The 12500-nt window shown below is 28.4% G+C and overlaps 1 protein-coding gene across 1 annotated transcript in view; it reads right to left on the bottom strand.

Annotated features, from left to right (window-relative positions):
* Nucleotides 1–12500, bottom strand: part of LOC122243953 (uncharacterized) — a 36996-nt gene that overhangs the window by 11940 nt on the left and 12556 nt on the right. Inside the window, exons 8-12 of the mRNA XM_086552357.1 lie at nucleotides 11626–11715; nucleotides 8416–8517; nucleotides 5960–6061; nucleotides 2757–2858; nucleotides 1522–1623 (exon numbers count right to left, since the gene is read on the bottom strand). Coding sequence (XP_086408483.1) covers nucleotides 1522–1623; nucleotides 2757–2858; nucleotides 5960–6061; nucleotides 8416–8517; nucleotides 11626–11715 — 498 coding nt within the window. The remainder of the gene's footprint in view (nucleotides 1–1521; nucleotides 1624–2756; nucleotides 2859–5959; nucleotides 6062–8415; nucleotides 8518–11625; nucleotides 11716–12500) is intronic.

The raw sequence follows: 12500 nt of genomic DNA, 5'->3' as shown, positions 1-12500 counted from the left end.
ATATTATATATAAATATATATATATATATATCTATATATATATTATTATATCACTAATATAATATATCTTGAAACATCTCTTAGTGAGAGTCACCATGCTATATGTATATGATATATATATTTATATATATATATATTATATATATATATATCTATAAATATATATATATATAAATATATATAATATCTATATTTATATTTATATATTATATATTTATATATAAATATATATATATTATAATACATATACATACATATATATATATTATATATATATTGTATATATATATATTATTATATATATATATATATATATATATAATAATATATAATATATATATGATATATAATATACATATATTTATACTTATACTGTATATATTTATATATATATATATATATATTTATATATTTTATATATATATATTATATTTATTTATATTTATTAATATAAAATATAAATGTATATAATTATATATATAAACAATATATATAACGGTAAATATATTATACATATATTACATATTTATATATATTTATATATATACTATATATCTATATATTATATATAAATGTATATGTTTATACATAACCACATAAAATACATGACATATAAATATATAAATATATATATATATATATACATATATATATATATATATATAAATACATATATACACATATATATACAATATGTATAAATATACAAACACATATATATACACACACACATATATATATATATATATATATATATATATATATATATAGAGAGAGAGAGAGAGAGAGAGAGAGAGAGAGAGAGAGAGAGAGAGAGGGTGAGATAGAGAAGGCGAGAGGTGAGGGAGAGAAATAGAGAAAGAGAGAGCAAGAGAGAGAAAGAGAGAGGAGAAGAGAGAAGAGAGAAAGAGAGAGAGAGGAGATTGAGAGAAAGAGGAGAAAGAGGAGAGAGAGAGAGTGGAGATGAGAGGGAGAGGGTGAGAGATGTGAGGGGAGGAGAGACGAGGGAGTAGAAGAGAGGGTAGAGAGAGTAGGAGAGGGGAGTGGAGATAGAGGTAGAGGAGAGAGAGAGGAGTGAGAGACGAGGGAAAAAGAGAGAGAGAAAGAGAGAGTGAGAGAGTGATGGATGAGAGAGAGAAAGAGATAGAGAGAGAGAGTGAGAGAGAGAGAGAGAGAGAAGAGAGAGTAGAGGAGGAGAGAGAGGAGAGAGGAGAGAAAGATAAGAAAGAAAGAAAAGAGAAGAAAAGAAGAAAGAATAAGAAAAGCATTAGAGAAAGAAAAGAAAGAAAGATAAAAGATGAAGAAAGAAAAGAAAGAAAGTAAGAAGAAGTGAGAGAGAGAGAGTGGAGGTGAGAGAGGAGAGAGAGAGCGAGGAGGAAGAGAGAGGAGGAGAGCGAGAGAGAGAGAGAGATGAGAGACGAGAAGGTGAGAGAGAGTGATGAGAGTTTGAGAAAGAGAGAGAGAGAGAGAGAGAGAGAGAGAGAGAGAGAGAGAAAGAAAGAAAGAAAGAGAGAGAGTTACCTTTGTGTCCTCGAAATTTATTTTTGTCTGGTTTATAGCTGGGTCCCTCTGCTCTGATGTGTCTTTCATCTCTATGTTTGCTGACTTACTTGATGACTGAATCTGCAAAAAGATATATATATATATAAATATTTATATATATATATATATATATATGTATATGTGTTAGTAGATGTTCTTAAGTGTATATAAATATTTATATTATATATTTATATAGAGATATTTATATTATTTTTATTATATATATATAATATGATTGTTTTCTTTTTTTTTAAGATTTCTATATAAATAATAGATTAAAGGCATGACAAGATATATTTATATATATTATATATTTATTTTATATATATATATATATATTTCACTCACTCACACACCATACCACATGAACAAACACACACACACACACACACACACACAACACACACACACTCACCAAAACACACATTCACACTCACAAACACACACATCAAACCACACACCACTCACACTCAACCACACACACATTCTTATCTTGATATATATTTATATATTAGTATATATATATATATACATATTTTTTATATCATATTGTACACACTTTATAAATTTATTGCAAACATATATTAGGTGAGAGTCTGCCTATTTGTATTATATATATTTATAATTTATATATATTTATATATATAATTATTGTATATATATATTTATATATATATATATATACATATATATTATATATATTCTTATATATATCATATATACTATATTTAATATTATAATATATATTTATATAGTTTGGATAATATAGGTTAGATATATATACTATATATAGATATATATATATATATATATATATTATCGATATGTGTGTGTATATATATGTATCTATATATAATTACACATAAATATATATATATATATATATATCATAAATACATATATACACATATATATACATATATGTATATTTAAACAAACACATATTATACACACACATATATATATATATTTATATTAATTATATATACATATACTTATATTTATTATATAGTTTATTTATATATATATATATATATATATTTATATATATTGTTATAAAGATATATATATATATATATATATATATATTATATTTAGAGAGAGAGAGAGATGAGAGAGAGGGTGCGAAGAGCGTGAGGAGAGAGAGAGAGAGAGAGAGAGAGAGAGAGAGAGAGAGAGAGAGAGAGTCCCATTACAATGCCAGAAACAATTACCTTTGTGTCTTTGAGATTTTCATTAGCCTGGTATATAGGAGGGTCCCTCTTCTCTGATGTGTCTTTCATCTCTATACTTACTGACTTGTTTAATGACTGAATCTGCAAAAATTTTATTTATATATTTATTTATATATATTTACTACCCACTACACTATCTATTATATATATATATTTATATATATATATATATTAATTAATAACACTGCCACTAAATGGTTTTTCCTTTCTTTTTGTGGCAGTGTTGTTATTTATTCGGTTATGTGCTTGGTATTGTGTTTTTTGTGATTCATAGCCATTTTATATAGAGATAGCTTTATTTTTAACATTATATATATAATATATATTTATTTATATACATTATAAGATGATAGATTTAGAGATATATATATTTTTATTTACATACTATATTTTGAAAGGTTATATATATTTAATAGATATTATTATATATACTTATATATATATTTTATATATATATTTTTTATTTTTTTTTTTGTTATAATATAGTTTGGTTTTTTGGATATATATAAAGAGATATATATATATTTTATATATTATATATAATATTTATAATAGGGGTTTATTGAAATTTTTATATATATATATTTTGATATATTCTTATTTATTTGGATATTTTTTTGTATAGATTTGATTTTTATATGCTTGTATTTTTTGATTTTATATAGTCTTTTATGAGAGTTACTTATAGATTTAATTTTTTTTTAGAGTTTGTGAGGTTTATATTGTATATTATTTATAATTTAGAGGTGTGATTTATAAAATTTATATAAATTGTATATAAATTTTTTTTACGCATACATATATATTATATATTATACTTATATACTATTTTATATTTTTATATTTGATTTATTATATTTTTTATATATAGATATATGTATATTGATTTATTTATTTATTAGTATATTTACTATTTTATATATTTATATATATTTATATATTATTAATTTATTTTAAATTTAGTGTGTATATTTATATACTCATCAACACATATATTTATATATATATTTTATTTTTATTTATATATAATATATTTACTTATATTTATATATATTTATAATATATAGTATGCCCATATACTGGTTCATATTATGTATACACACACACTCTCAAAATATATATATTTATTATTAGATTTAGTTTTATTATTTATTTTAGTATTGTTAGAGATTTTTAATTGTTAGGTTTAGATTTTGTGTAGTTTAGAGGTTTTTTTTATGAAATTTATTTTTTTTATATTTATTATTGTGTTTTTACATTTATTTATATATATATTATTTTATTATTATTTATATATATTTATTTATACAATTATTAATGATGTATAGTAGCCAAGACAATATTGTATATATATGTATGTTAAACACACGCACACATTTATATATGGAGAGATGAGAGAGAGAGAGAGTTGTGAGAGAAGAGAGACCCGAGAGAGACGTGAGAGAGAGTGTCGAGAGATGATGAGAGAGAGAGTCTGGGATGAGAGAGAAGAGAGGAGAGAGAAATGAGAGTGAGTGAAGGTAGGAGGTGGTGAGAGAGTAAGATTCGAAGAGTGAGTGAAACATGAACGAGTGTGGATAGAGTAGTGTGAGCATATGTGTGTGTGCGAGAGAGATGAGAGTGAGAGACGATGTGTTGAGAGGAGAGAGAGAGAGGAGATGAGAAGAAGAGAGAGAGAGAGACGAGTGAGAGAGAGTCGGAGTGAGGAAAGTGAGTGAGAGTGACAGAGTGGATGAGAGTGAGAGTGAGGAGAGAGGAGAGTGTGAGAGAGGGAATGGTAGAGAGAGAAAGACGAGGAGAATGAGTGTAAGACTGAGGATAGGTGGGAAAGAGAGGGGAGAGGAGAGTGAGAGAGAGAGAGTGAGAGAGACGAGAGACGAAGTGAGAGTGTGAGAGGTTGAGAGAGAGAAGAGACGAGAGAGAGAGAGAGGAGAAGAAAGAGGAGAGGAGAGAGAAGAGAGGGGGGAGAGAGAGGGCGGGGAGAGAGTGTGAGAGAGAGAGAGAGAGAGAGAGTGAGAGAGAGAGAGTGAGAGGAGAGAGATGTGAGTGAGAGAGAGGAGGAGAGAGCGAGATGAGAGAGAGAGAAGAGAGAGAGAGACAGAGAGAGAGAGAGAGAGGAGAAAGGACTGAGAGAGAGAGCGAGACCAGACAGAGAGAGCGAGAGAGAGAGAGGAGAGAGAGAGAGAGAGAGAGAGGAGCGAGAGAGAGAGAGAGAGAGAGAGGAGAGAGGAAGAGTGAGAGGAGAGAGAGAGGAGAGAGAGAGGAGAGAGGAGGAGAGGGAGAGAGAGGAGGAGGAGAGAGAGGAGAGAGAGAGGAGAGAGAGGAGAGAAGCGACAGGTGATGGTGAGAGAGAGGAGAGAGAGGAGTGAGAGGAGAGAGGAGAGACGAGAGGAGAGAGGAGTGAGGAGAGAGGAGAGAGAGAGGGAGTGGGGAAGTTGGGAGGGAGAGGGGAGAGGGAGGGACAGGGGGGAAGAGGGAGGGAGGGTGAGGAGGGAGGGAGGGGGGGAGGGAGGGAGGGAGGGAGGGAGGAAGGAAGGACGCGGGAGGAAGGTATAGGAAGGATAGGAAGAAGGAAGGAGGGGTGGAAGGAGGGAACGATTACGGGAAAGAGGGACGAAAGGGGAACCGATGTTGGGATCGAAGGGAACGGAGGGAGGGAGGAGAGAGGGAGGGGGGAGGGAGGGAGGGGGAGGAGGTGTGAGAGAGAGTGAGGAGAGAGCAGTTGAGGAGTGGGAGAGAGTGAGAGGGAGGTGGAGAGAGGTGGAGGGGAGAGAGAGAGATGAGAGAAGGAGAGAGAAGAGAGAGAGTGAGAGAGAGAGAGAGAAGAGGGAGAGTCGACGGTGGGAGAGAGGGAGAGAGAGTGCAGAGAGAGAGAGAGAGAGAGAGAGAAGAGGAGGAGGGAGAGAGAGTGGGAGTGAGGAAGGGAAGGTGAGGGAGGGAGGGAGGGAGGGTGGGAGGGGGGAGTGAGGTAGGGAGGGAGGACGGTAGGGAGGGAGTGAGGTAGGGAGGGAGTGAGGTAGGGAGGGAGGGAGGGTGGGAGGGAGGGAGGGAGTGAGGTAGGGAGGGAGGGAGAGAAAGAGAAAGAGAAAGAGAAAGAGAAAGACAAATGGAGAGATTTGAAATTATTCAAAGATTAGTTTTGGAAAATTTTAGTTTCCCTTTACAATACCAGGGAAGCTTACCCTCATGTCCTCTAAATTTTCATTTGCCAAATGTATAGCTGGGTTCCTCTGTTCTGATGTGTCTTTCATCTTTGTATGTGCTGACTTGCTTAAGGACTGAATCTGCAAAAAGGATATAGTTAATGTTAGTTTTATATATTTACATATATTTATCACTTTATGATAATTTAGATATTGCTTATGATTTATAGTTAGTAGTGTTTTAAATTTATTTTTTATATAGTTTGTAGTTTTTATTTATTTTGTAAGTCATTTACATTATAATACATCATAGTATTAAGCGGACAGGTGTTTAAGCATATATTTTTTTATTTATATATTATATATTTTGTGTATTTTTTATTGATTTTAGAGATATATATATATATATATTTACATATATAAAACAAATGATTGGAGTGAATTGTCAGGTGGGATGAATTTAGTTATTTATAGTGTATTTAGATAGATATATAGTGAGTTATATATTAGTTTTTTATATATATTTTTTTAATATATATATATATATATTATTTATATATTATTGATTTATCTAATATATATCATTTATATTTGTTACATATATATATATATATATATATTATTCTTAGATTTTATATTCTTTATTTATTTACATAATTTATAGATAAATATATATTTTTGGATATTTTTACTTATATTATAGATATTATTTATATATCTATATATATATATAGATATTTTTTATATATATTTATATATATTATAATATTTATAGTTGTAGCCCTATATTTGTACATATATGTTATACTCTGACAAAAACACACAATTTATATATATATATATATATATATATATATATATTTTTATAGATATATATATATATATTTATTTATTTTTTAATCATTTATTCATAAATTTATAGTAAATTTAGACGAATTTATATATAGATATATATTTTATAGAGATATATATATATAATATTTATATATATAGCATACAAATATATATATATGTATAGTTAGCCCATTCATATGTAATATTTATGTATGTATCACTACACATATTAAATATGGGTGGAGAGTGAGAGGGCGAGGAGTGTGTACGGGAGTGTAGAGGAAGAGATGAGAGGAGAGTGCGATGAGTCGAGAGACAGAGGTGGAGAGAGAGAGTGAGATATAAATATGGAGAGTGAGAGAGAGTGAGTGAAGAGAGTGTGAGAGAGAGGAGGGAGTTCGGGAGAGAGACGACGGAGACGAGAGAGAGTCGAGGAGAGAGCGAGAGTAGTTGAACGTTGAGGGGGGGGAAAGAGGAGAGAGAGAGGAGAGAGAATAAAATGTATGATGAGAGAGATAGAGAGAGAGAACGTTAGAGAGAGAGTAAGAGAGAAAGAGAAAGAGACGAGAGAAATGAGAGAAGAGATAGAGCCGGGGTTGAGGACGAATGAGGTAAGTAGTGAAAGATAGAGAGAGTGAATGATAGGAGTAGTGGAATGAAGAGTGAGAAGAGTGGGGAGAGACGAAAGAGCGAGAGTTGAGTCGTGAGGAGAGTGAGTGATGAGGAGGAGTGAGAGGTGAGGAGAGAGAGAGCATCGAGAGAGGAGAGAGATGAGGAGAGAGAGCCAAGACGTGAGGAGAGAGTGTGAAGTGAGGAGCGTGTGAGAGTGAGGAAATAAAGTGAGTGATTGAGTGAGAGGTGAGAGGAGGACCGAGAGATAGAGAGAGTGGAGGAGAGAGGAAAGAGTGAGGTGAGAGGAGGAGGAGCGGTGTGAGAGGAGAGAGATGAGGAGGAGAGAGAGGTGGTGATGAGAGGCTTGAGAGAGAGGTACGCCTATAGAGAGTGAGAGGGAGAGAGAGGGAGGGAGAGAGGAGAGAGGAGTGAGAGAAAGAGGGTGGGTCGATGGGAAGTGGAGGTGGGAGGTGGGGGAGGGGAGGGAGGGAGGGAGGGAGGGGGGAGGGTGGAAGGAAGCGATAGGAAAGGGGGAAAGGAAGGAATGGATGGAAGGATGGATGGAAGGAAGGAAGGAAGGAAGGGAGGAGGGAGGGAGGGAGGAAGGAGGGAGGGAGGGAGGGGAAGAAGAGGGAGGGAGGGGAGGGGAGGGTAGGGATGGAGTGGGGCGAGAGAGAGAGAGTGGAGAGTTAGATAGATAGATAGTGAGAGGAGAGTGAGAGATGAGAGTGTGAGATAGAGGGGAGAGAGAGAGAGTGAGGAGAGGAAAGAGGAAGAGATGAGTGTGAGTTATGAGGAGAGGAGTTAGGAGGTGGGAGGGATGGAGCTGAAGAGGAGTGTGAGTGAGTCGAGAGAGTGACGAGAGGAGAGAGACGAGAGAGAAAGAGAGCGAGAGAGAGAGAGAGGAAAGGAGGGAGGAGGGATGGGAGGGAGGGTGGGAGGGAGAGTAAAGAGAAAGAGATGAGAACGAGAAAATGAGTTAATGGAAATATCTAAAAGATTAGTTTAGGAAAATTTTAGTTTCCCTTTACAATACCAGGGGAGCTTACCCTCATGTCCTCTAAATTTTCATTTGCCAAATGTATAGCTGGGTTCCTCTGTTCTGATGTGTCTTTCAACTTTGTATGTGCTGACTTGCTTAAGGACTGAATCTGCAAAAAGGATATTTTTGATATATTTTTATATAAAATAGATAGATCATTTATTTATAGATAGATTTATTTTGATTTTTATGTTTTATAGAGTATATATTTTATACAACATATTACACTAATTTTTTTAAGCGACAGGTATTGATGTATATATATATTATATATTTATTTTGTATATTATTGAGATATATTAGAGATATTATGTTTTATATTATAGATCATCGGATATATTATTTTTAAATATTGTATTTATATGATGTCTAGTTATATTGTATAGTTATTGAAAGATGTTTTAATGTGTTCAATTTTTGATTGTTTTAGATAGAGATAGATTCGATTGTTATTTTAATATTTATTGATTGAGTAAAGATATTTAGACTGATGGTTATATATTTAGTTAGTATTTTGATTTTTATTGTATTTAGATTTAGATAAAGAGATATATATACTGGTTACGATTTTATAGGTTTAGAGATACATTATTGATAGATATATATAGATATTATTATATTTTTTATAGTAGATTGATATATTTTTTATATATATATTTTTTATATATTTATTTATAGATATATATATTATATTTATATTATTATATATTGATATAGATTTTATTTTTTATTTCTTATATTCTATTTTTTTTTATTTATCATATTAGAGGTTTAGTTATATATTAATATAGATGTTTTTATAAATAGATATATATTTAGTTATGTTTTATACTAAATATTTATTTATAGATATATTTATTTATCTTTATTTAGATCAGATATTTATATAAATATATTCATATATATTATAGATAGATATTTATATATATACAATATATAGATATATATATAGATTATATTTGACATATTTATATATTATATATATTTATATATTGATTTAAGTATTGGATATATTACATACATGTATTTTTAATTTATGTTACTTATATTAAATTTCTACACCTCTTTAACTCTTATGCAGATATTCATTTATGTATGTATGTGTATATAAATACATGATGCAGATTATACATAGATATATAACATAAAGATACATAAAATATAAGTGATATGGATACATACATAAATTCCATTTAGGATATTTATGTATTTAAATATATACGATTTAATATGTCATTTGTGATTGGAAGTCAATATTGTATATATTGATTATATGCATATGTATTTAGCTATCTTTCTATCTATCTATATATAGTTCTTTCTCTATATATGGATGTAGTTATATTTGTACTTATATGATGCTTTATTTATTTATGTCATTTAAGTATGGGTATGGACTTATCACCTAATATGTATAGATATAACTATTGTTACAGGGATGACCATGCTGGTATTTTATATAGATTTTAGTTTTTTATATATTTTATATAGTTAGAAGATTTTTTTATGTATATATTAAGATATATAGAGTATAGATATGTGTTGTATGGATGGATGGAGGGATGGTATTTAGATTGTATTTTTTTTTTTATTGAGTTGATAGAGTATTTAGTGATAGAACTTTATGTCTATATTGATATGTTTATTAGAGATAGAATTTAATAGATTTATATTTTCATATATTTATACATCTTGTGGTTAAGTCATAGCATATGTCATAGCATACTACTTCCTGGGATTGTATTATTTATATATATTTTATATAGATTTTTATTTTGTTCGAGAGATTGTTAGATATATGAGAGTTAAATTGATGTTTGATGAGTGAGTTAGATAGATTGAGTGATGAGATAGATAGTTAGTGATGAGTGATTGATAGTGTGAAAGATTGTTAGATAGAGAGGGAATATTTTTATACATATTACCTTAGTCTTTTTTTTAGAATCGTTTGTATTGAGATTGATAATTTATATTTTATGTGATAATATAGAGTCTTAGATTATGCTTTTTACTTATATGTTATAGAGACTATATATATTTATAGAGTTATTTACTTTTATATGTATTTGATTGACATATGTTTTTGATATTTACTTTTGTGTTTTGTTGATATTCTGTAATTTATATTCAGTTGTCTATACTTAGTGGTTGTTATAGTTAGGTTGTTTGGTATTTATGTTTACCATTTATTTTCTTTGCATATTATTTTTTATTTTATATATTGATTTTTATATATATATTTAGATTAGATATTTTTTATAGAGTTATTATTAATGTGGTGATATTTTGTTAGACGTTTTTATATATATTATATTTAGATATTTGAATAATATTTATATTTTTTTAGATTTATTCTATTGTTCGTTTTATATTCGGTTTATAATATATAATGTAGATTTATATGAATATGACTTGCATTTTTTTATTTATAGAGATACTTTTGGCTATGATATTTATATATATATATTTATATACTATATATAATTGATTTGACTCAGATATATGGAATATAGATATTATATTATATTATATTAGATATGAACTAGTATTTAGATAAAGTTCATCATTTACGATTTATGTATATACTTATATATTGATAGATATATAAGTAGTTTTGATCTTTATCTTAATTATAGTTTCATTAAACTACACACTAACACACACAAACTCACAAACATTGATTTATATATTTTTATTATAGATATATATGATGATATTATATATATATTTATATATATATATATAGATTCATATATATTATATATATATATATATATATTTATATGTATATATATATGTATTTTATATATATATATTTTTTATATTTATGTATTTTACATTATTTATATATTACATTTAAAATATATATAGACTTATATACATTACATATATTCTATTTATTTATATTTTTATATATTTATAATATATATATATATATATATTTTATATATAGTTATTTTTATATATATTATAGATACAAGAGGGAGAATAAGGAGAGAGATAAAGAGAGAGAGAGAGAGTGAGAGAGAGAGGAGTAGACGGTGAGAGATGAGGAGAGGAGAGGAGAAGAGAGAGAAAGACGAGCGAGAGACAGAGAGAGAGAGAGAGAGGGGGGGGGGGGTGGAAAGAGATAGAAAGCAAGAAAGAGATATCTAAAATTATTCAAGATTAATTTTGGAAAAAATTAGTGTCCCATTACAATGCCAGAGACATTTACCCTTGTGTCCTCGAGATTTATGCCTGCAGGGTCCCCTTGCTTTGATGTGTCTTTCATCTCTCCATTTGCTGTCCTTTTTAATGACTGAATCTGCAAAAAATGTATAGATATATGTAAATATAAACTTATATTATATTAAATACTTAGATATAAATATAAAATCTATTTAATTATATATTTATATAATTTATATATTATGATATATATATATATTTTATATATATATATATAGATATGTCTGTGTGTGTGTGTGGGTGTGGGATTATATATTTACTTATGTATATACATTGTATTATGCATATATAGGAGAGAGAGTGAAAAATAATAAGATTTATAGATATATATATTATATATATATATATTTATATATATATATATATATATATAATATTTTTATATATATATATATATTTATATAAATATATATATATATATATATATATATATATATTTATTTCTATTATATATATATATAAAATTATATATATATACTTATATTTCATCAAGAGTTCTTTAAATATCATATATATATTTGAGAATAAAAAGACTATACCAATTTCCATATATTATATAAATATATATATAAATATAAATATATATTATATATATATATATATATATTATTATATATAATATTTGCCCCCCCCCCCCCCCCCCCCCCCCCCCTTTATTAGAATATATATTATTTATTTATATAGATATATGTATAAGTATAAATTTATATATATAATATATAGTATATATCTTTTTATAATTTTATATACATTATATACATATACATATACATATATTTATATTAATATATTATACATATTTATATATATTTTAAATAGTATATACATATTTATATATATAAATTTATTATATAACATATA

The sequence above is a fragment of the Penaeus japonicus genome, unplaced genomic scaffold (assembly GCF_977035675.1).
Source record: "Penaeus japonicus unplaced genomic scaffold, GWHDUDI00000001_assembly GWHDUDI00000026, whole genome shotgun sequence".
Classification (NCBI taxonomy): Eukaryota; Metazoa; Arthropoda; class Malacostraca; order Decapoda; family Penaeidae; genus Penaeus; species Penaeus japonicus.
Note: the sequence above shows the minus strand (reverse complement) of the source record. Positions and strands in the feature narration are given on the sequence as shown.